Genomic DNA, 26,209 nt, shown 5'->3' with positions numbered 1-26,209 from the left:
TTAATATTAAACTTTTAGTGCATCATGATCGTGGGTGTATTATGAATAATATTTTGATTATTTCTTAGGTTTAATTTATTAATAATTGACAATGAATCAGATTAGCTTCTTAAAAAACTTTTTTGGTGGTTTTTCGTTAGAAAAAAAACTACAAATTTTATAAGGTTTTGTGGAGCTTTCGAGTTAGCTTTAAGAGGTCACGACGAAAAAAAATTCAGGAAATAGAGGCATATTTAAGAAGCTGGTCAATTTTAGCGCCGAATTAGACAACGACTTAAAGGTTCATATTCAAAGTTCCAGGTCTTTCAAAGGTGTACCTTCTCCGGACATTAAGTTGCTTCTAATTTATTTATGTCGGAGAAGTTATCTGCTTATAAGCATCAGTTCCCCGAATTATTTCTTAATGAAACATGGAGACAGTTTTAATTTTTAAGCAAAACTCGGTTTAAAACTCAATTAGAAGTACTGTATTAGCGAGATTAATTAGGTACTACCTCTGGGGCTGTTCTGCTATCTGATTTATTAAACGAGGAAGGTTTAAAAAGCACATTTAAAGAAACTATTAAACTTAAATATTTTGAATTTGAATTAACTACAACGAAAGAAGAACGACTTAGTGCTTTAGGTATGCTATCTGCAGAAAAGCATTTTGTAAATTGTATTGATTATTTTATTCATAGGAGATTCTGACCAATAGAAAGCTACAGAAATAAAAATTAAACTGATTATTTTTTGATGATTTTAACTTCCAATCATATAGTAAGATATTTGATCACGTGTTTAATTATGTCCAATCAGATTAAAATTATACTGAGATTATCTACTGTAGAAAATTACCGATATAATTTTTTTAAGTAGATTGTTTCTGTTTAATGGCAACCAGTTTCCTAGTTTTGACAACTGTCACATTTAAGAAAATATCCATAATACACGTATTAAAAAATAATCTTACGAATATCACACGACAGTAAGAATAAATAAGAAAATAATGCTTCATTTTTACTCATATTTGTTGTCATTGGGCAATAGCCAGGCCGCACATCAAAGAAACATGAAACGTAAATTACGTTTCATGGAAATAAACCACTGCTAAACAAATATACGTCCGGTCATTTATGAGACTCTCCGAAAATAAAAATGTGTCAGCATGAATCACACTCGTTTCATTGATAGGCGGACTTTGAGATTTGTTTAGCAGTGTTTTCTTTTCATGAAACATGTTTTTCGTTTCATGTTTCTTTGGTGTGCGGCTTGCCTAAAAGTGATATTACACAAATTTGTGCATGTGTGTGAATAATGAAATAGTATTATTTTCAGAATTTTGTAAATAGAGACTAGATCATAATAACAAACTTCAAGTACTATCAGCAGTAAATACTGGGGGTATGTTGAGGGTTTTTTAAATACGGTAAAAATAAATATAAGGTAAAAGTATCTGCGCCTATTTTTTTATTTTTGTTTTAAGTACATACTTATACCTTTTTTGGCAATATCCTAAATCCGCCAGTAAAAATTGACTTGGATTGTCTATCATCACAGCTATCCGTACCTTATTGGCGGCTGCTCTGAAAAGATTTACTGAGCTCAACTATCGTCACCCTAATTAGTAAAACTCGTAACTCCAAAACGACAAATTGTTCAGGACACGCAAAAATTTGAATTTGGAATAAATTTTGCGATTCTGTCAAAATTAATCGAACATTTTAAAATACATAAAATAATATACCTGATGGTGGAGAACCATTTTTTAAATTTTCTAAAATTTTGTGGAGTTACGAGGTTAAAAGGACACAAGCATTATAAACATAATTGGAGTTACGTGGTTTTCTGAAGTCAAAAGCTGATACGGAGTTACAGAGTTTACTTTTTCGCTTATATTTAATTTCTACATTTAGATGGAGTTACAGGATTTGGTCAAAAGACAGATAAATTAATTTACAAACGGATGGCGCATATATTCACAAATTGAGTAAAAATGGAGTTACGAGTTTTGCTAATTAGGGTGACGCTATACCACTCTCTTAGTTTCTCAGTCAGGAAAATCTTCGTCTTCCTGTGGATCTTTTACCCTTAATTTTACCTTGCTTTGTGAGCCTTAATATCCCATATTTCGCACCTCTGGTAATGTGGTCTGAATATTCCAGCTTGCTTGTTTTGATGTTCTTTATGACCTCGCATTCCTTTTGTAGCCTTCTTTACACTTCTGCATTTATAACTCGTTGGATCAATGGTATTGTAGCGTAATTACGGTTAAAATAATACTCTTGGTTCGTCTATACGAATTTATTTATACAAGTTTTCTTTTACAAACTCTAGCTTAAAACTAACTCCTAATACCGCAATTTGCTTAAATACAAAATAACGTTATTCTCGATAATTCCAGACTTCGCCACCTCTAGCTATTGTGTGACCTCCCCATACCGCACGTCTTTCTCCACCGATTCCACGTATATCGTGCTTTCGCCAAAATGTTCTCGAGATGGAACCGTTTGGAGCTGCTACTTGCAGTCGGTGATTCATTCTTTTGTTACAGTATTTTCAAAATCTTTCTATTCCACCACATCTCAAATTCTTCTAACTTCTTTATAATATCTGGCGGAGATAGCACTTAAAGAAGAAGATATTTGAAAAGTAGTTTTTTTCGTGATTTTATCATTTTCTTTCTTTCCCTTTTTATAATAGTCATCTTACTTATGATTTATTCAAATTGTTTCTTTCTGTCGTTCTCTTGGTTTTTACTGGTGTTTTACCAGACAATTCTTTGTCCCCTATCTTCTCCTCTTCTATCTCATTCTTATATTTTGACAGTTCCTTATAATTTGTAGTTTTGACTATTCCCCTTAATATTTTTGCAGCCTTTTGTTACCAGTTTTTTACCATATTTTGACAATTATCTATTATGTGTTGACAGTTTTATCGACCTTCTATATCGACAGTTCTTTCTAACTTTTATTTTGGCTGCTTGACATATTTCACCAACTTTTCCGTTGTAGTTTTGGACACGTCTGTCCTGTTTTTTTTTTCGTGTATTTGAACATTAATTTCATCATTTCCTTTTTTTACCTTTTTATAACAGTCATTTATGTTTTTTTTTTCAAATTGTTTCTTTCTGTCGTTCTCTTGATTTTTACTGGTATTTTACCAGACAATTCTTTGTCTCCTATCTTCTCCTCATCTATCTCATTCTTATATTTTGGCAGTTCCTTTTGTAATTTTGACTATTCCCCTTAATATTTTTGCAGCCTGTTACACATTTTATACTTACTGATTTACTTATGGCTTTAATTGGTCGCATTTTTACAGTCTGCAATTTTTACTGTTCCATCTGCCTTGATGTCAAATTTTTGACCGTATTTTGACAGTTCTGTTGTATTTTGATAGTTCTGTCTTGTGTTTTGACTGGTTTACTTTATATTTTGACATACATTTTACCGTTACCAGTTTTTTGCAGTTTTTTACCATATTTTGACAATTATCTATTATGTTTTGACAGTTTTATCGACCTTCTATTTCGACAGTTCTTTCTAACTTTTATTTTGGCTGCTTGACATATTTTACCAACTTTTCCGTTGTAGTTTTGGACACGTCTGTCCTGTTTGTCAGCTAAGTATCATGTTATGAAAATTCTCTATTCTATTTTAACAGTTCTCTTATATTGTGACATTTCTGACACTTACTCGCCAATACAAGTCACAAAATATCTTAATTTGCGAGAAATCTTTTGATTTTGGCATATTGACTAAAATTTTCTTTAACGTGGAATGAAGCAAACACTTCGGTTGTATGTAGGCATATGAATTTATTAAAAATCCTTAAAATTTACCCACAAGGGAGTGGAAGTACAAAACGTTTTCGGTCAAACTGACCATCATCAGTGTAAACGTCCAGTGTACAAGTAATTGAAACTAGCCACTTCAATAGGTATAAAATCCTCTAAATTACATTATTGTTACATTCTATATTAAAAAGTGGTCGACATGAAGTCGATGTATTAAGATTTTACATATCACATGTGAATGTATTTCATCCTTGCTCGACAATTGCACAAGGTAAGTACTTGTGTTCAAGTGAGAGGTTACCAACCAACTAGAATGTAACAATAATGTAATTTAGATGTTTTTATACCTATTGAAGTGGCTAGTTTCAATTACCTGTACACTGCCGTGCTAGGCCCAAAGGCGGTAACTAACATTTCACAAAATGGTGGCAAAATCGATTTCAAAATTGAGTGCTAAAATTTTGGCCCGTAAGGGATTTATGGACTAGCTAATAGTTTTTATGCATGGATATATGCCCCAGTTTATTAAGGGAACCATTAATTATATTTTAAAACAAAGTTTTATATAAAAAGAGGTAGATACCGCTAAAACGTTTTATCAAAACTTACTATAAAACTAAGCCTATTAGCGGTATGTGGTTTACAGTTGTGATTGATATGAAATAAAAAGCTTTTCTGTGTATTACAGTTTATTAAATTGAAAGAATTAAAGTACTATTAAATGTTATTATTTTGTTGAGCTACAATATGAACAACAAATTGACAATATTTAGTTGTAGTTATATCTGTTTCTTTCAAGAGTCAATAAATACATATTGGTTCATTAATATTAATGTTCTATTTGTGATTCAATATAGACAATTTAATAGACCACCAAACAACATAATTTGTGTCTGGTACATATACAAAACCTATTTAGTATTACAATACAATGGTATTACCTCATAATTAACATTTTTTATAAAATCTTTTATAGTGCGTCTAATAATTTGGGCAGAACTGTACTTATACTAAACAGAATTCGTTCAGATTGTTATAGATGTTTAAACATCTGCTGAAGCGTTTTAAAGAATTCTTCAACTGTGAATGTGATTGTAAACCATACTTTTGACTTTCTCAGCTATTTTTATTTTGTTTCTTAGCGACAAAGGTTTGCTATTTTACGACAGGCCTGAGTTATTATAGAGCTTCAAGATTTTTATGATCGCCGACACCTGCCCTAATATTATTATGTATTGTTATATTATTGGGTATTTCACAATATTATATTTGGGAAAATACCATAATTTACAGTAATTAGGGCAAATTTTAACATTTTATTAGTTGTATTGTACAAACTAGTTATATGTTATGATTAAAATATGATGACCATTGTCTTTTAGACCGAAAAGTACCCAATTATGGGATATATAAGATTTTTAAAATATGCAAACAAATTTTTGGATTATTATCCAGGTACCTGACGCATTCTTAGAAAATTTATAAAGGAATAAAACCAGCATTTTTGTATAAAACTTACGTAAAGAATTCTCAAAAGATTAAATAAAGATATCCCAAATCTACAATCCCGTATCTATAATAGCATTGTATAACTAGACTACTAGACATTATCTAGTTAAACAATGATATTAGCTTGTATTTAAACAAAAAAAAATGCAATCAATGGGACTGCTAATTCTAATCCCATGTACGACCAACAAAGGGTTTAAACATACAGAAAACTGAAACAAACCTTGAAACAAAGTATGAAACAAAACTTGCGCCTGTATAGGCTGAACATAGTTTTCTTTCACCTCTTGTAATTGCTTTACAATAAATTTTTCTCTTTCTACAATATTGTCTTCAGTGGTATCACCTCGTGGTTCACAACTCTTACTCGACTCTACTTGATTTTCTAAAAAAACATAATACCTATTTTAAGTCTCTTTTTCTAAAAATGTTTGTGGACAGCGTGTGGATATATTATTAAATTTTTAAAACCTAATTAAAAAAAGACATATTTTTTAAATATGAAAATCTCTTACTGCCTAATTCAAGATATAAAAAATCATCCACTTGGGGCAGATTCATATTGTTTAGGACAACATAATTTGGTTAATTCTTGAAATATTATAAACAACAATGAAAATACATTTCAATAGATATAATAAACTCGAAAATTTCTTACCATCCTCGCTAATTATTTCTTTTACTAACTATCTAATGCCATCCCCTCTTTGTGAACACACACACACAACTCTTTTAACTAACACAATAATTTATTGTAAAGTTAGGCCGAATTTACTTTGTAATACTAAGGCGATTTGGCGGTTTCTAAATGTAGGCGTAGCATTCTTTAAAGTAGATTAGCGGTAAGTGCAATATGCTAAGGTATATGGACGGCAACTGTAGCAGATACCGTCAAAACGCCATAGTATTTAACATTTGCCGCCAAATGGCTTAGTATTTTAACTGAAAAGTGTAGATACCGCTAACAAAATTGCAATTTTATTTAAAATATAATGCTTCTACAACTTCAAAAACTTTATAAATATATACTAAATACCCTATTTTACCTAAAAATACAAAAATCTCATTTTCGATAAAAAATCAGTTCTCGCCTTTGGGCTTAGCAGGGCAGTACACTGGACGTTTGCACTGATGATGGTCAGTTTGACCGAAAACGTTTTGTACTTCCACTCCTTCGTGGATAAATTTTAAGGATTTTTAAATAAATTCATATATGCCTACATACAACAGAAGTGTTTACTTCATTCCACGTTGTTATATTGAAGGTATACAGCCAACTACAAAAAAGTTTTAAAATTTTCTTATTGTTTTACAGGGCAACAAAAACCACGAGTTCAAAAACGACAACAACAACAAGCATAACGGCGAAGCAAAAGGTAATACTTCGATATTTTTCTGTTATTTTTATTATTGCAAATCAACAAAGGTAGATCAATTCAATTTTTATTATTTCAACGTTTCAGAAGAATCTACAAAAGAGAAGAAATCGAAACAGACTTCAGACGAACCCAAGGCTAGTTCCAAACAACAGATTATTTCTGTTGATATAACAGGGTAAGGTCTGCCATATTTTACGTATTTTCTTCTATCGGTATATTTCAGCGTTTTTGAGGAGTGTTCGTATGTTTTTGTGGCGAAAAAAGTCCAAAATTTTTCTGTACTTTTACACTGTATGTACAGTCGGAAAAATGAAAGAATACCCATGAACTATCACATCAATCACATACTATTCAGGTTATTAATAATCTATCTCTCTCGTTTGACATTTATGGAAAAAACAGCAAATACAAAATATGTGATTGATGTGATCGTTCATGGGTATTCTTTCATTTTTCCGACTGTACGTATACATCAAAAGTGCTGACATCAACTACTACAGTAGTCTATCAACACTGTCTATTTGTCTATTGTAAATTTTAGTTCTGGTTCCAAGGATCGATCAGAGAAATCAACCAAAGAGGAACAGAGTAAAGACAGACATAGATCTGAGAGGAGTAGCGAAGATAAAGAGAGGGAAAAGGAGAAACGTAGAGAAAGAAGGGAGGAGAAGTCTAACAGAGATGATAAATACGAAAAGCAATACAGTCGAGTAAGTATAAACTACATTTAATTTGTAACTTATTTTATATCTTTATTGATATATAAATGCAATCATTACAGTGGGCTTCTGGTTTTTTATTGTTATTTCTTTAATATGTCTGTCAGTTTATTTTGTTTGCTACTTCTTCTGCATGTACAATAATGTATTGATCAATATTTTTACCAAACTAATTATCTCCTAATCGAATTAACTGTCTTAATTGTCATATGTTGACGGTTCTCTTATTGTGGTAACTCTTTTATATCATTTTGGATTACATTTTCACATATCTATCTTGTATCTTGGCAGTTCTTTACCATGTTTTGACAGTTCTCGTTTATACTTTGAGACAGTTTATTCTTGTATTTTAATAGCTTATTCGTGATACATTTTAATCACTACATCTGTCTTATTTTTGGCGATTCATTACTGTTTTTTTACAATTCTCTATTCATTTTTAACGTTGTATTTTTTATTTTGACTTTTTTATTTTGACTTTTTTATTTTTTTTTTTTTTTTTTGGTAGCTCTTCAATGTATTTTAACAATTTTTTGACAGTTCCTTTTATTTTGACTGATATACCCGTATTCTATTTTGGTTAGTCATTTCCAATTTTTATTTTTACTGTGTTTCCTGGTTTATACATTTTAACCCTTACATTTCTCTTGTTTTTCACGTTGTTTACAGTTTTTGACAATTCTCTATCGAATTTGGGCATTTCCATAGTGTATTTGGATAATATATCTTTCTTGTATTTTGACAGTTCTATCTGTATTCTATTTTGGCAGTCATTTCCAACTTGTATTTTGACTGTTTTACCTTATGTTGTGACAGTTTGTCTGGTTTTGATTTTGATTCTTACATGTGTCTTGTTTTTGACGTTTTTACAATTTTTGACAATCCTCTATCGAATTTGGGCATTTCTTTCTTATATTTGGAGATATCATTCTTGTATTTTGACAGTTCTACCTGTATTCTATTTTGGCAGTCATTTCCAACTTATATTTAACTGTTTTACCTTATGTTTTGACAGTTTGTCCGGTTTTGATTTTGATTCTTACATGTGTCTTGTTTTTGACGTTTTTACAATTTTTGACAATCCTCTATCGAATTTGGGCATTTCTTTCTTATATTTGGAGATATCATTCTTGTATTTTGACAGTTCCACCTGTATGCTATTTTGGAAGTCATTTCCAACTTATATTTAACTGTTTTACCTACCTTATGTTTTGACAGTTTGTCCGGTTTTGATTTTGATTCTTACATGTGTCTTGTTTTTGACGTTTTTACAATTTTTGACAATCCTCTATCGAATTTGGGCATTTCTTTCTTATATTTGGAGATATCATTCTTGTATTTTGACAGTTCCACCTGTATTCTATTTTGGAAGTCATTTCCAACTTATATTTAACTGTTTTACCTTATGTTTTGACAGTTTGTCCGGTTTTGATTTTGATTCTTACATGTGTCTTGTTTTTGACGTTTTTACAATTTTTGACAATCCTCTATCGAATGTGGGCATTTCTTTCTTATATTTGGAGATTATCATTCTTGTATTTTGACAGTTCTACCTGTATTCTATTTTGGCAGTCATTTCCAACTTGTTTTTTACTGTTTTACTTTATATTTTGATAGTTTATCTGTCTTCTACAATTTGATCCTTACATTTTTTTATTTTTGACATTTTCTACTATTGTTGACAATTCTCTATTGTATTTGACAGTTCATTCTTGTATTTAGAGATTCTTATATAGTTATCATTGTTGTTTTAGTCTCAAGAAGAAAGATACATTGAAATGTTGAATCGTCCGTCGGAAGAGGGTCGGTACTCATCAGAAAAACAAGACAGGTATTACGATTATCGAAATGACAGTAGAGAAGAAAGGGAGCTGAACGTAAGCGGCAACGGCAGTCTAGGAAGGAGCCAGGACCCAGAGCCTGAAAGAGGTAAGTCGACATATTTTTATTTATTTTTGTTTGTTAGTACATATATATTATTTGAAAAAATATATACTAATAAATACATAAAAAGTCACAACAAAATGTAAAAGGTATGGGATAGAAAATGACAATCTGTGGAAGTTTCTCTGGACAACTGTGAGTTTGCGTATGATAGTTTTGAGAATTGAAAACATTTGTTGAGATTCTGCGCATATTTTTGAAAGTTTGCAGATTTTTTGACAGTTTGTGCATGTTTACTTAAGTAAGCGCGTGAGTCCTAACAGTCTGCGCATGCTTTTTTAAAATTGCGCAGGATTGTTTGCAACTATGCGCTTATCTCTAAAAGTCTACGCATGTTTTTTTTTTCGAAACTGCGTGTTTTTGTGAAACTGCGCACTCTGAAAAAGTTTGCATATGTGTTGGAAATTGCGCGTATCTATTAAATTTGGGCGTATTTACGAAAGTGTGCGTATGTTTTTAAAACTGCGCATATTTATCAAAGTCTGCTCATATTTATAAAAGTCTTTGACTGTTTCTTAAAACTCTGCGTATGTTTTTCTCGAAACAGCCCGTGTTTTTTGAAACTATGGACATGTCTGAAAAATTTTGCGTAGGTTTTTGAAACTCCGCGTATTTATCAAACTCTGCACCTATTTATGAAAGTCTTTGAATGTTTCTTGAAACACCGCGTATGTTTTTATTGAAACTGAGCATATTTATCAAAGTCTGCATATTTATGAAAGTCTTTGCTTGTTTCTTGAAATTCTGCGTATGTTTTTCTCGAAACTGCTCGTGTTTTTTGAAACTACGGACATGCCTGAAACAATGTGCGTATGTTTTTGAAACTGCGCGTACTTATCAAACTCTGCACATATTTATGAAAGTCTTTGAAGGTTTCTCGAAACTCTGCGTATGTTTTTCTCTAAACTGCCGGTGTTTTTTGAAACTATAGACATGCCTGAAAAAGTTTGCGTACGTTTTTGGAACTGCGTATATTTATCAAACTCTGCACACACTTCTGAAAGTCTTTGAATGTTTCTTGAGACACCGCTTATGTTTTTCTTGAAACTGTGCATATTTATCAAAGTCTTGTGCATATTTATGAAAGCCTTTGCGTGTTTCTTGAAACTCCGCGTATGTTTTTCTCGAAACTGCCCGTGTTTTTGAAACTATGGACATGCCTGAAAAAGTTTGCGTATGTTTTTGGAACTGTGCATATTTATCAAACTCTGCACATACTTATAAAAGTCTTTGAATGTTTCTTGAGGCACCGCGTATGTTTTTTTAGAAACTGCGCATATTTATCAAAGTCTGTGCAAATTTATGAAAGTCTTTGAGTGTTTCTCGAAACTCTGCGAATGCTTTTTTTTTTCGAAACTGCCCGGTTTTTTGAAATTATTGACAAGCCTGAAAAAGTTGCGTATGTTTTTGGAACTGCGCATATTTATCAAACTCTGCACATACTTATGAAAGTCTTTGAATGTTTCTTGAGGCACCGCGTATGTTTTTCTTGAAACTGCGCATATTTATCAAAGTGTGCACATTTATGAAAGTCTTTGAGTGTTTCTTGAAATTCTGCGTATGTTTTTTTCGTAACCGCCCGTTTTTTTGAAACCATTGACATGCCTGAAAAAGTTTGCTTATGTTTTTGGAACTGCGCATATTTATCAAACTCTGCACATACTTATTAAAGTGTTTGATTGTTTCTTGAGACATCGCGTATGTTTTTCTTGAAACTGTGCATATTTATCAAAGTCTGTGTATATTTATGAAAGTCTTTGAGTGTTTCTTGAAACCCTGTGTATGTTTTTCTCGAAACTGCCAGTGTTTTTTGAAACTATGGACATGCCTGAAAAAGTTTGCGTATGTTTTGAAACTGCGCATATTTATCAAACTCTGCACATATTTATAAAAGTCTTTGAATGTTTCTTGATACACCGCGTATGTTTTTCTTAAAACTGCGCATATTTATGAAAGTCTTTGAATGTTTCTTGAAACTCTGCGTATATTTTTCTCGAAACTGCCCGTGTTCTTTAGAACTATGGATATGCCTGAAAAAGTTTGCGTATGTTTTTCTTAAAACTGCGCATATTTATCAAAGTCTGTGCATATTTATGAAAGTCTTTGAGTGTTTCTTGAAACTGCCCATACCTATCAAAGCTTGTGCATTTTTATGAATATCTTTAAGTGTTTCTTGAAACTCTGCCTATGTTTTTCTCGAATCTATTTGTGTTGTTTTGAAACTATGGACATGCCTGAAAAAGTTTGCGCTAGTTTTTAAAACTGCTCATATTTATGAAAGTTTTCGTATGTTTTTGAAAGTTTGTGCGGGTTTTTGAAAGTCTGCGAGCGTTCTTTTCTAACCAATGCTTATTAGAACTGTTTTTTGATATAACTTTTTTTTTTTCAGAATCATCCAAACGAAGGAAAGTCGACAACTCCTCGAAGGTTAGTATCCAGGTGAGATAACATCTGGTTTCCACCCCACTACTCAAATACCACGTTGGGAGATTGGGCTGAAAGTGATAATTTGTGTCGATTTAAGCGAGGAAGTGTTTTAAAGACAGTGGAGTGCGCGCACAACAGAACATTCGCATTACATGTTCATCTGGTCAAATGTTTCTCGGGTCCGAGCGTTCTTCTATCCCTTTCTAAACGCGGAAATTAAATATTTTTATTATGGAGATCCTAAATGCATGTGTGGAGCAGATTTGGTACGTCCTGGGTTTATCTTCGAAATAATTTTGAAATGCAGATATGAAATTGTTACAAATATAAAGCAGATAGATGAGAAATACCAATAATTAACTAGTTATATGCTCAATTTGAAATATTGTAAATCTGAGAGTCAAATATATAGAAGAATCATAATAAAAGTTAACAAGTTGCCTCATATGGATATTAAAGATGAGCAGTCTACACAAGTTGTCGATTTAAATAATCATTTTTTTAAATTTATGAAATATATAAAATAATTTCGCCATTATTCCCGTTCAACTGCAGTAATGTCATTTTATATCAATATATAATCCACTAAAAAGTATATCCAAAGAAAAAATTCCTTCTACATTGTACACCGAACAAAAACTAACGTAACATCAAGTCTTAAGACTACAGAAACAACATGAATGTACCTGTTGTATAACAATAGTCGAATTTGGAGGAACTAACACAGAGCATGAAGTCTACCATCACTGGCTGATCGTTGAGTGCCCCAAGTGCGAACCCTGGCCTGTCATCGTGGCATTTTGTAGTAAAGAAGTCGAAATATTCACTAGAATAGGACATTCACGAACAACCGGACGTTATGTTTTGATTCTCTTAGCCTTAGCCCAATCTTCCGTAGTTTGTAGTTGGATGTTAAAAGGATGTGGCAGGTAAGTGGTAGATTGTAAGTAGACGATAAGACGAAGGATCCGTTTTTTTCCTAGGACAATGACGATAGTGTCAAAAGTTTATTTTGAATTGTGTAAATTTAATAATACATTATACAGAGTGGGCCATAGGTCCGCCTCGATATTTTTCAGTAGTTATACAGTGGTAGTTAGAATTTAAGGAAATGCCGAAACAGGTCGATTTTTATTTTTATATTGCAATTTTTTGGCATATACAGGGTGAGTCATGAGGAACTGTACATACTCCTACCTCGTATAGAGGCCCCTATGGGGAACAACAAATGACCATTAAAAAGTGTCTGCTCCCATTGTTTAATAATATACAGGGCGAGTTTCGCATTTTGACAGAAATTTGTATTCGTCATAATTTTTGAACAGTCAGATCGATGTGTCTCTTATTTTGGTCAATCGTTACACTAGAATAGAATAAAATAGAAACTATTGTCACCTAATCAACTGATTTATTCAAACTACAAAAAAATCAGGTCCGGCTTTAAAAAAATTAGTTCGTTTGGGTCTTAGAAAAAATTTCACCCTGTATAAGCTTTTTGAAAACTCTAATATGAATTTTACAAATTAGACAAATAGGCAATTAAAGTAACAAATTTATTTTTTTCCGCACACGATTGCTTAATTTTTTATAAAAAAATTCAAATTTGATTATGAATTAAAAGTTTGGTAAAGTGAACCATAGATTTAACAAAATTAACTTTTATTACCAAAATTAATTTTTTTTAACAAATATTTAATTTATGTTACCACCAATCAACTGATTTATTCAAACAAGAAAAAATCAGGCCCGGATTTAAAAAATAAGTTCGTTTTGGTCTTAGAAAAAATTTCACCCTGTATACGCTTTTTGAAAACTCTAATATGATTTTTACAAATTAGACAAATAGGCAATTAAAATGGCATATTTATTTTTCCCCACGCGATTACTTAATTTTTTATAAAAAAAATCAAATTTGACTATGAATAATTAAAAGTTTGGTAAAGTGAACCATAGATTAAAAAAAAATAACTTTTATTACGAAAATGAATTTTTTTTGAACAAGTATTTAATTTATGTTATCACCCAATCAACTGATTTATTCATTCTAGAAAAAAATCAGGCCCGGATTTAAAAAATTAGTTTGTTTGGGTCTTAGAAAAAATTTCACCTTGTATACGTTTTTTGAAAACTCTAATATGAATTTTACAAATAAGACAAATAGCCAATTGGCATATTTATTTTTTCCCCACACGATTACTTATTTTTTTATTAAAAAATCAAATTTGACTATGCATAAAAAGTTTTGCAAAGTTTTTGCATAGATTTAAAAAAATTAACTTTTTTTACAAAAATTAATTTACAAAAACAACGTTTTTCTTAAAATTAAAAGTTTTACCATTTTTTTTTTTTTTTTCTATAACAGGTCTAGCTCTAAAACTTCCCATAACACTTCTTTTGGACTCTATAGTTTAACATAGACGTGATCAAATTGATCAATTTTAAATTTTGGCACCTAATTTTTGCGATTTACAATTTTGTAACTTTTACAAGAAGAGTCTACAAAAATTTTCATAGTCTTCACAACGGTAAGAGGTATGTGCTGTAAAAATTTCAGAAAAAAAAATATTAAAATGGAACAGAGTTGTAGCGAGTTAAACCGAGAGTTCATTTTTTTTTCATTTTTAGGTTAAAATTCCGATTTTGACAAATTTGATTTTTTAATAAAAAATTAAGTAATCTTGTGGGGAAAAAATAAATACGCCATTTTAATTGCCTATTTGTCTTATTTGTAAAATTCATATTAGAGTTTTTAAAAAGCGTATACAGGGTGAAATTTTTTCTAAGACCAAAACGAACTAATTTTTTAAATCCGGACCTGATTTTTCTCTAGTTTGAATAAATCAGTTGATTGGATGGTAACATAAATTACTTATTTGTGCAAAAAAATTAATTTTTGTAATAAAAGTTATTTTTTTTAAATCTATGGTTCACTTTACCAAACTTTTAATTCATAGTGAAATTTGATTTTTTTATAAAAAATTAAGTAATCGTGTGCGGAAAAAAATAAATATGCCATTTTAATTGCGTATTTGTCTAATTTGTAAAATTCATATTAGAGTTTTCAAAAAGCGTATACAGGGTGAAATTTTTTCTAAGACCCAAACGAACTAATTTTTTTAAAGCCGGACCTGATTTTTTTCTAGTTTGAATAAATTAGTTGATTAGGTGGTAATAGTGTAACGATTGACCAAAATAAGAGACACATCGATCTGACCGTTCAAAAATTATGACGAATATAAATTTCTGTCAAAATGCGAAAATCGCCCTGTATATTATTAAACAATGGGAGCACACACTTTTTAATGGTCATTTGTTATTCCCCATAGGAGCCCCTATACGAGGTAGGAGTATGTACAGTTCCTCATGACTCACCCTGTATTTCATACTAGTGACGTCATCCATCTGGGCGTGATGATGTAATTGATGATTTTTTTAAATGAGAATGGGGGCGGTGTGGTAGCTCATTAGAAAAGGTGTTCAATTATCTATTCAGTAATCATCATCATGGCATCTACACTCCTAGCGGAGTGATTGCCGCCCTCTTTGGGCTCTTCCGATTCGTTTTGTCACAGTGAATCAATCTGCATCAACATTTTGGTTTTACAGTTGGTTGTGTGACTTGGCACCTTCTACAATTTTCCTCCATTCGTTCCTGTTTTTGCTGCTTGTTACCCATTCTCTGACTCCCATCTTCTTAAGGTCCTCCACTATCTGGTTCTCCCATCTAGTTTTGGGCCTTCCTCTTGGTCTGTCTGATACAGGTCTCCATTTGGAAATTTTCTTGATAACGGCTTCTGGATTCCTCCTTTCTATATGTCCCATCCATCTGAGTCTCTGTGCCTTGGTAAATCTGACGATGTCTTCTCGTTTCAGAAGTTCTCTTACTTCGTGGTTCATGAGTTTTCTAAATTCATTATTACCTAAGTTTAGTGGTCCTGCTATCCTCCGAATTATTTTCCTTTCTAGGATCCTCCTCAATCTTTCTTCCTCTTTCTGTGTCAGACACATTACTTCAGCACCATATGTGAATACTGGTCTAATTGCTGCTTTGTAAATTTTCAGTTTTGTATTCTGAGTAAGCTTCTTATCTTTAAGGAAGTTACTGTATTTCTAGTAGGCTCTGTCTCCTGCCTGGATTCTTTCGATAATTCTATCATTAGTTCCATTAACTGAGACTCCAAGATATTTAAAATGTTCTACCTTTTCAAATTCATATTCACCAATATTTAAGCTTATCATATTGACTGGGTTTTTTCTTGAGCATATTAGGTATTTTGTTTTGTTTTGATTTATTTCTAAACCCCTTTTGGATGCTTCTTTGCATAACTTCATAAAATCTTCCTTTAAACTGTTTAGGTTTCTGCTAATTAATGCTATGTCGTCAGCATATGCCACAAGTTGCGACGTCGATGTTATAATCTTACCTTTTATTTCTGTAGCTCTTATTGTTCCTTCTATAGCAGGGGTGGCCAAACTGCGGCTCGCGAGCCACATGCTGCTCTTTGAAGGATTACTTGTGGCTCTCGATTGTACCCGAGTTATTTTTCAATTTTGTATTAGATATGATTTAAAAAAATTATTATCGTTCCATAATATGTGTTTCAAAATGTCTTTTAATTTACTGACAACAAACATGAAAGACTTTGTAACAAATTCCATTTCCATCCAAGATAAGAATGATATGACACATCGAAAACTGCGCTAACGAACATTACATAAGAGTGACGCAATGTAAAAGTCAGTAATCAACCGAATCCAGACCGATTTTTGTATAACTCTTGCTACAGATTCAATTTGTAATTTGTATTAGGTACACATTTTGCATTGAAGTCATTTTACTCGACTTAGAAAAAACTTTTTACCATATTATACTAGAAAAACTTAACGAGTAGGTATATAAAAAAGCCGGAAGGAATATTGACCGAACTCCAAAATAGATTTGAAGACTTAAAATATGTTAAATCGTCTCTTCATTTTTTTCCGAATTCATTTGAAATGAACATAGTTCATAAGGTGAATTTTTTATTATTACCAATAACTGACCCAAACAACATCTGGAGAATTAAAATTAATAGAGACGCAAGAAGATCAAGCTCGAAAATAAAACTATAAGTCGACACCGAATACCGAATTTTGGAAATTTGTACCAGAATCCAAGAAGGTACCCTAAAAAAGAATGCTTGTCGAATTATTTCCATATTAGGAACAACATACTTGTGTGGACCATTTTATTCCATTTTATAATTCGTGAAATCCTAACACCGATCAATATTACCTAACCAGCATCTAAAAGAATTACTGAGAAGTCACATATTAATCACCAAATTCTAAAGAATTATCAGAAGAAGGAAAACAAAATGTAATTAAGTTTAAATATTTCGTAATTGTATTTCGGTTTTCAGTAAGTAAAAGTTCTGTTAAAAAAATTGTAAATACCTTCTATACATAGATACTTTTTGAATAAGTATTTTATTGCGGCTCGCGAAAAACTTCAACTTGTGAAAAGTGGCTCGGACTATTAAGAAGCTTGGCCACCCCTGTTCCATAGCGACATTAAACAGTGACGTTGATAGAGAGTCACTTTGTCGTACTCCACTTGCTATTTCTATATTTTTGGTGATTCTGTTATCTGTAATTATTGCTGCACTCGATCCTTTCATTGTCATTTTCGTAAGCTTTATAAGTTTCATTGGTATATCTAGGTTTTTCATGTCTTCTATTAGGTCGGGTCTTGTTAAGCTGTCAAAGGCTTGCTTGAAGTCTATGAAAATTATGTGTAAGTCGATATCATGTTCGTAACATTTCTCAATTGACTGTGTGATTATGTGCACTGCGTCTGTTGTTGACCTTCCCTCTCTAAATCCGTGCTGGTAGTCTCCTATTTTAGTTTCAATGTGTTTTGAGAGTTTTTGTCTGATTAATGATGTCAATATTTTGTAGCAGCTGTTTAACAGTGTTACTCTATAGTTGTTACATTTTGTGGTGTCCCCTTTCTTAAGAATAGGAAATATCCATCCAGTTTTCCATTCCTCGGGCATTCTTTCTTCTTCCCAAATCCTTATTATTAGGTCGTATATTTTCCGTTGTAGTTCTTCTCCGCCTCGTTTTATTAGCTCATTTGGGATTTCATCTGGGCCTGCTGCTCTCTTTTGTTTTAGATTTCTTATCACATGTAAAAAGTCCTCATATGACGGCTTTTCGATTTCATCATCAAGGTCTGTTTCTTCTGTAGGTATATTCGAGAGAACTTTCTCTGGCCTTAAAGAACTCTTCGTAGTATTTCTCCCATATTTTGGCATCAATCTTAACTGTTGGTTTCTTCTTGTTTTGTGATTTTATATATTTGTAAAGATTTACATTATTCTTGCTATTGACTTCCAACTCTTCTATTACTTCATCAATCCATATCTTTTTTTTATTTGTACAGCATTTGTCTGACTTTCTTTTTTCTCCTATACTCTTCCAGATCTTCTTCTCTACCTGTCTTCAGCCATTTCTTTCAAGCTAGTTTTTTCCCTGGTTGCTGTTTCGCAGTCTTCGTCATACCATTCTTTTTGCCTTTTTATTTCTTTGTATCCTATTACTTTTTCTGATGGTATCGAAATGTGACCTTTTATTTCTTTCCACGTTTCTTCTATGTTATTAGGGTTCGAAGCTTTTAAATTTACTTCAAACTCTTTAGAATAATCTTTCTTAACAGTATTCGAATCTAGTTTGCTTACGTTCCAATTTTTTTTTCGTGAATTTCTTTGTGTCTTTAATTATTTTCATTTCCATATTTCCTATTACTAGGAAGTGGTCAGAATCTGCATTTGCACCACGATACGACCTGGCATCTTGAATTGTTCTCCTCCACTTTTTTGAAATCAAAATATGATCGATTTGATTACCCTCTGTTGATCCTGCAATTAGCCATGTTACCTTATGTTCTTTTTTGTGTTTGAAGTGTGTGCTCTTTATAAATGTGTCTGTTGCTGCTGCTAGGTCACAAAGCATTCTCCCATTAGTATTCGTAATTGTGTGGAGAGTTTCCTTACCAGCTACGTCCTTGTTTATATCTTCCTTTCCTATCATTGCGTTGAAATCACCTAGTAAAATTAATATGTCATTCTTGGGTAGATTTTCATATATCTCTTCGAGTTTCTCGTAAAAATCGTTTTTGTCTTCCTCATTCGCATTCTCGGTGGGAGTATATGCATATGCATTTATACAGGGTGACCAAAAAAAATTTTTTTAAATTAAATTAATTGACGCAAAAAGAAGAATGAATGTAATTTATTAAACTCAAAATACATTGTACTGCTGTCAGAAAATAGAAAGAAATGTATTTCACAAATAAACATTTCTTTTCGCTTAAATTAAATCACAAACAGCCTCCCACCTACCTCTTGGCAGTTTGAACATTTCATTTAAGCGAAAAGCAATGTTTAAAATAAACATTTTTTTCTATTTTCTGACATTTTTCTTAAAAAATTACGTACATTCTTCTTTTTGCGTCAATTAGATTAATACAAAAATTATTTTTTTGGCCACCCTGTATAAATAATGATAATAATCTTTATATTCCTGAATAGAGCATTGAACACCCTTTCAAATTAGCTACAACACGACCTCTATTCCCATTTAAAAACAAATCATCGATTACGTCATCACGCCCAGATGGATGACGTCACTAGTATGAAATATATATCAAAAAAGTCTAATTTAAAATTAAAAATCGACCTGTTTCGGCATTTCCTTAATATCTAATAACTACTGCCAAATATCGAGGTGGACTGTTTTCTTTGGCCCACCCTGTATAAAAATGAGCTTATAGTCCATGTTGGGGGGCCGCTCCCGTCTGAAAAAAAATTCTGATTCAGTTTTTTTTTTCGAATTCCTATTCAAAACTATTTCCTATTTCCTTTAAACAAATCTGAAGAGTGCCGGGTGAAATTTTTGGGCAGAAATTGCTTAAACAGTTTTTTTAAGCAAATTCAAAAGATCACCTTTTTGCTCCAGAAAATCCATTGTAAATAAAAATTGTATCATGTCATTTTTATCAAAACATGATAGTTTTCGAGTTATAATTGACGTAAAATCTGAAAAATGCAAAAATACGATTTTTCGAGGCTTATAAACTAATATTTAAATTATTATGTCATTTATATGCCAAGTGCCTAAATTGAAGTGTAAATATCCATTTTCAAGATTCTGAAAAGTAATCGGGATCTTTAATTTAGAATTTAGACCGTTGTTTTTTAATTGTTAATTATGCTCGATTTTTTTTCCGGTGCGGCGGCCCTATTTCAACAATCACCTGGTTTGCTCTGGAAAACATTTTTTTTAGAATAAAGTTTAAGTCTTTAATCTAATAGCACATAAAATGATACCTTTTTATATCCTATCAGATTAAAAAAAATGGAAAACCTTCTGTGGTTACACCATACGACGCTTCTAAAAATGCAAGCCATGCGGATTCTGAGACTATAGGAAGATGAGGGAATTTTACAATTTATAATTCACACCCCATCTGCTCAGCGAGGTAAATTTCCAGTGAGAATGGTTGTCTTCGTACTCCAAATAGAGTAAATATATAAATTAAAACTGAATAAACATTTTCAATTTTTTTGCAACCCGAAACTGCAGTTGTGTTGTATTTCTAGTTCAATCAGAGAGTACAGCAAGTAACTATCAGTTTCAGGGCTTCTTAACCACTCATCAGGAGATACATATTATGCTCTTCTCTCTGAATGAACCAGGATTATTTTATTCATAGAGATTCTGACTAATAGAAACCTACAAGAATAAAAATTACAGCGATAATTTTTGATAATTTCCCGTCGTCAAGTATTTTACATCAGGTGCCCTTCGTTGCTACACAAAAATACATTCAGTGACATTAATGACAATTAATGTTTTACAACTTGTCACAGAAAACAACAAGAAACAGGTTTAGCAAATATGCAGGCGAAGCTATCAATAAAATATTAGTTGAAATACTTTAAAAAGGCAGTTTTATTCATGAAATAATCTTACCGAATCACTCTCGAGCTCGAATTATCGATTTGATTTGCCCTCGTGGCACATTGACATAATTTCTGTCAAACTTTGACATAATTAAAACTGTCAAAGTGTCACTCGGGATACAAATTGATCATTTTAGAGCTTTCATGTAATTACTACTGATAATACACCGAGAGCAGTCACGGATTGCGACGCACGAAATGGCAGGGATGTACTAGCGACATCTGCTAGAATAAAGTTTAAGTTTTTAATCTAATAGCACATAAAATGATACCATTTTATATCCTAAAAGAATAAAAACAATGGAAAACCTTCTCTGGTTACACTATTAGCCTGATAGAACAATCTGACCCCAAAAAAAAATAAAGGAAGGATGAAAATTTGGGAATAGGTAGTTGAAATTGTCTATTATTATATAAGAAAAAGTTTACAATTCTACATCCCCTCCATTTTACAAAAATGGAGGAGAATACCCCCTTTCGAAGATGAAAAATATACATTCAAAATAAGTCCGGAATTGGATAAAATGACTAATTCTAAGCAACCTTTGTTCTATAGAGTTTTTTTCCTAAGTCAATACTTTTCGAGTTATTTGCAAGTGAATAAGTTCATTTTTAACAGAAGAAAACATGTTTTTGGACGGTTTTTCGGAGATAACTCAAAAAGTAAGTATTTCAGCGACAAAAATATTCTTAGCAAAAATATTTATAGCTTATAAAAAACTGAAAAAAATGGTGTATGCTTGAGGTCTGTTGTAGACCCAGTAGAAGCAGAATTGTAGCTAATGAAAAGTAGGTTCTTCTTCGTCAAATTCCAAATCGAATATTTCAATGTGAAATAACCCAAAAACGGAGCACTTTTCGGGGAAATTCATTTCAACTTTTTTAAAGTGTTTAAAAAAAGGATTATTTTTGTTTTTTAAAAAAACTTTACATTAAAAGTAAGTGAGTTACGCTCAAAATATTGTTGGTCTCTTTTATTTTTTGGTAAAAAAAAATTGCGAAAATCACCCCCTAATTAGCATCACAAATAAATTGTATCATTACCACTTCACAAGTTACTTTGCTTATGTTTTATTTATAATATGATCTGCAAGTTTTATCGGTTCAAAGTGCTTATTTTTGAAAAAGCTGTAGTTAAAATGGCTTGAACGAGGAGCTAATCACGAGTTTAGACAAATTTTGAACAGCCGTAGCATAATCAATTTTAGTATAACAAGAAAACAAAAAAGGAAAAATATTCAGAAAAGCAAAACGTACATTTTATTACTCTTTAAGATTTTACTTACTTACTTAAGCCGTCCTCTTGTACCTTACGGTGTCGAGGAAGATTTTTGGTATTACTAATAATTTTTAAGTTTATTCCATGAACAATTCCATTTTTTTTTCAAAATATAAAAAAATGTTTTATTTTAAACCCAAGTTTTTTTTAAAACTGAGCACAGTTTGAACCAATGAAACTTACAGATAATATAAACAATACATAAGTAAAGTAACTTGTGAAGCGGTTACGATTAATTTTATTTGGGAAGCTAATTAGGGGGTGATTTTCGTGATTTTTGTACCAAAAAATAAAAGGGACCAACAATATTTTGAGCGTAACTCACTTATTTTTAATGTTACAAATTTTTTTAAAAAACAAAAATAAACCTTTTTTAAACGCTTTAAAAAAGTTGTAATGAATTTTCCCCGAAAAGGGCTCTGTTTTTTGGTTATTTCACATTGAAATATTCGATTTGGAATTTGACGAAGAAGAACCTATTTTTCATTAGCTACAACTCTGCTTATACTGGGTCTGCAGACCTCACGCGTACACCATTTTTTTCAATTTTTTATAAGCTATATTTTTACTAAGAATATTTTTTTCGCTAAGGTACTTACTTTTTGAGTTATCTGCGAAAAACCGTCCATAAACATGTTTTTTGTTAAAAATGAACATATTCACTCGCAAATAACTCGAAAAGTATTGACTTAGTGAAAAAACTCTATAGAACAAAAGTTGCTTAGAATTAGTAATTTTATCCAATTCCGGGCCTATTTTGAACGTATATTTTTTCACTCACGAGAAAATATTTTTCACCCCGTATTTCCCAATTTTTGTAAATTGGAGGGGATGTAGAATTGTAAACTTTTTCTTATATAATAATAGACAATTTCAACTACCTGTTTCCAAATTTTCATCCTTCCTTTATTTTTTTGGAGGTAAAATTTTGTGTTCCCTGATCTGACTATATCCGAGGCTTCTAAAAATGCAAGCCATGCGGAACGAAATTAAAAATGTTTATTCATTTTTATGAGTAGGGCTTAGTTCAATATAAACCGTTTTTTTAATGTTAATTATGCACGTCGCCCGTCGTACTATATGGTGTTTCTCTGTCGCGCTATATGATATGGGTATTTAATTGGCACATTGGCAATAATAATTAATTTAATATTTACTACTACATACTAATAATTGTACATATTTGTACAAATCTTGGCGTATTTTGATTGCAGAATTCCAAACATGAAGAAAGGAAATCTAATTCCGAGCAATTTCAAGAAAAGACTGAGAAACGAGAAAGATCAAGCAAACTTAAAGATAAAAGGGATAAGATGAGCGAAGAAGAAAAAGAGATGAGGAAAGAAAGGAAGCTCGGAAGGAAGAGGGTAAGTAGTTTGAAGCCTTTTGGCTTACCAGAAAGGAACATTACGGTTTTGTTTTAGGATCGAATGGAAGAAGCTCTTCAGCAATTCGAAATGAAACGAAGAAGAGACGAAGATAAAGGTAAATGCAGATATTACACAGAATGGGTCAAAAGTCTACTCATTATCTTTAATGGATGGTCCGAATTATACAAAAATAAGGATACACATATTTTGTAATATCAAGATTTGAAATTTGATGTTTGTAACGTTGCCAGATTTACCAATTTTCTGATACCATTAGTAACTGTGGTTTCTGAAGTTATACTTCTTTAGGCGCGGTTGAGAGTAAAATTTCATAATACTGCGCGCATGTGCACACAGACAGTATGGTATAGACGTTATACGGGATCTGATTGGGTGTTAAAATCATCTGTCAATAATTGTTCAATATGGAGATTTTGGATAAACAAATTAATGTTGTGTATATTAGTTTTTATTGTTGTGATGGCAATGAAAAAAGCAAGTTTATAATATTGTAGTGACTTTTTAAATAGTTTTTAAAAGCGACAGGTACGTAATAATTGTAAATGTTTCAGTATCCCAATAAAAAATTTCATAGGTACCTACCTATTTGGAAAATTTAAAAAGAACCTACCAAAATAGTATGTAATGCTTTGATTTACATAATTTGATTACCATCAAAATTTCTATCAATATTCACCTAATACAGTGGAACCTGCTTAATTCGAACTTCCATAATTCGAAATCTTCTTTAATTCGAATTTTTATTCTGCTATTTTCTGAATATCTTAGAATCTTGTCATTACTGAGAAGATCATATCTTGTCATTACTGAGAAGATAAATTCTAAAAAGCAGCTAAAAATTTCGGATCTCTTTGGAAAAAATAAAGTCGGTCTTTTTTATAGCTTGTAAATGTTTTAATTGGTATTTTTGGCCGAATTTTGTTAGCCCATTTTTTTAGGTTGACAAAACTCTGGCAAGAATAGGAACAAAAACATCTCCAAGCGATAAAAATGATCAACTACATACTGTTTTTTTGATGATCAACTACTGATGTTTATCATTTGCAGGTTTTTGTAGGTAATCCTTGATTTTGTAGATTTATTTTTTAATTCGAATTTTTGGATAATTCGAATTTGTTTAACGGTCCCCTGAGATTCGAATTATCCAAGTTTCACTGTATATTGTTTTCTTACTCTATGTTTTGTTGTATTTTAATATTTCTTTCAATTCTAAATAATTTCAATTCAAAATCAAAATAATTTGGTTAAATTCAGAACCGTCAAAAGTTTAACTTCGTTTAGTTAGTTGATCTTCGCACATGATGACACATGGTCTCCGTGGGTAAAAGTTTAAGGTGAATGAATTTCAATACTAACTGCGCTGATAAGCTGCGCTGATAATAGCAAGCTGAAAATTTGTTAATAGCTTAACGGTGTATAGTCGGACAAACTTTGATGTACGGGAACACTGGAACAGGGGAAGTTTTAATTGTGGAACAGGTTACAGGTTTGGAACATGACTACGAAAACGTCCCATGTATTTTGTCGAACAGAACTTCCAATTGATTTGATACCCTTTCATTATAGACCAGGAAGGATCTATTTTCAGGTGGATGTGAGAGGTGGCATTCGGATTTTTGCGGATAAAGTTAGGTGATAACTTCGTTAAGAGGATCGGTACGTATTTTCGGCTGCAATGCTATTCAAATGGGGATTCATTTTTTTCAAATCCTGAGAAAACTAATAAGTATTTTTGAAAAATTTAAACGCAGAATGAAAGATTACGTTATTAGCGAGGGCCGAAAGTCCCTGAGAACTTCTATAATGTTTATTTTAATAAGTTACAGGGGTGAAAAAACTAAGAGAAAATTTAGTGTGATTTTTAATTTCAAATATCTCATTCAAAATAAACTTTTTATTTATTCTAAGGGACTTTCGGCCCTCGGTAATAATTTAGTCTTTCATTCTGCGTTTAAATTTTTCAAAAATATTTATTGGTTTTTTCAGGATTTGAAAAAAATGAACACAATGCCGTGGTAATATTTTCCAAATCTGTCTTTGTCTTACAACGCACTCAACCGAATATAATATTGTCAGCATATATTGTCAGTCAGACACTGACAATCAGTGACAATTTTAAATATTTGACATTGCATCGGGAATATTTTGAGAAATTGATTAAATATTATTGATATATAGTGTATTTGATAAATAATTGATTTAAGACGTGAACTTAATAAAAAGTTATTTATTGTGTATTATTTGTGGAAGATCCAAGCAGAGAATACATCAGATATATCCTGTGATCCAAGTATTTTGTTGTTAGAGATGTTCAAAATTGTAAGCGTTCCAAAATAACAACATATTATTAAAAAATCACTTTAACACTTTTCCTCTTTTCTCGATTGATTATTAGTTTTTGTTGTACAAATAAATTATTACAATCACTGAAAACATAGTTAGTGAAAAAATTATCACATTTATTAACTGAATTAATAATTTGCAATTATAAAAATAACAGTTATCCAAGAACATTCAAAAGCCATCTCTTTAAATTAATTATGACATTTTCAAGTAGAATGACATTCTAGTAATGTTTACATATCCACACCAGTGTGAATTTTACTACACGTAATTTGCTGTGTAAAGACAGAAAAAGTAGGGATACACGTAAAATATTTGCGAATTATGTACCCATAGCCTTAATAATAATTGTCTTATGCCCCTTCTCAAACATGCCCGGAACATTAATAAAAAAAATAAACTATCTAAAAATTTCAAAAAATTTCGTTTTTT

At 31.5% G+C, this 26,209-nt stretch overlaps 1 protein-coding gene across 3 annotated transcripts in view; it reads left to right on the top strand.

Annotated features, from left to right (window-relative positions):
- Window positions 1-26,209, top strand: part of LOC114324910 (THO complex subunit 2) — a 73,788-nt gene that overhangs the window by 31,323 nt on the left and 16,256 nt on the right. Inside the window, exons 14-20 of one of the 3 annotated variants that reach the window (XM_028272817.2) lie at window positions 6,603-6,663; window positions 6,751-6,841; window positions 7,208-7,376; window positions 9,140-9,314; window positions 11,719-11,768; window positions 23,258-23,410; window positions 23,468-23,528. In XM_028272817.2, coding sequence (XP_028128618.1) covers window positions 6,603-6,663; window positions 6,751-6,841; window positions 7,208-7,376; window positions 9,140-9,314; window positions 11,719-11,768; window positions 23,258-23,410; window positions 23,468-23,528 — 760 coding nt within the window. The remainder of the gene's footprint in view (window positions 1-6,602; window positions 6,664-6,750; window positions 6,842-7,207; window positions 7,377-9,139; window positions 9,315-11,718; window positions 11,769-23,257; window positions 23,411-23,467; window positions 23,529-26,209) is intronic. The other 2 variants (XM_028272818.2, XM_028272819.2) reach the window with 2 other exon arrangements.

Source organism: Diabrotica virgifera, chromosome 9, assembly GCF_917563875.1.
Source record: "Diabrotica virgifera virgifera chromosome 9, PGI_DIABVI_V3a".
Taxonomy (NCBI): domain Eukaryota; kingdom Metazoa; phylum Arthropoda; class Insecta; order Coleoptera; family Chrysomelidae; genus Diabrotica; species Diabrotica virgifera.
Note: the sequence above shows the minus strand (reverse complement) of the source record. Positions and strands in the feature narration are given on the sequence as shown.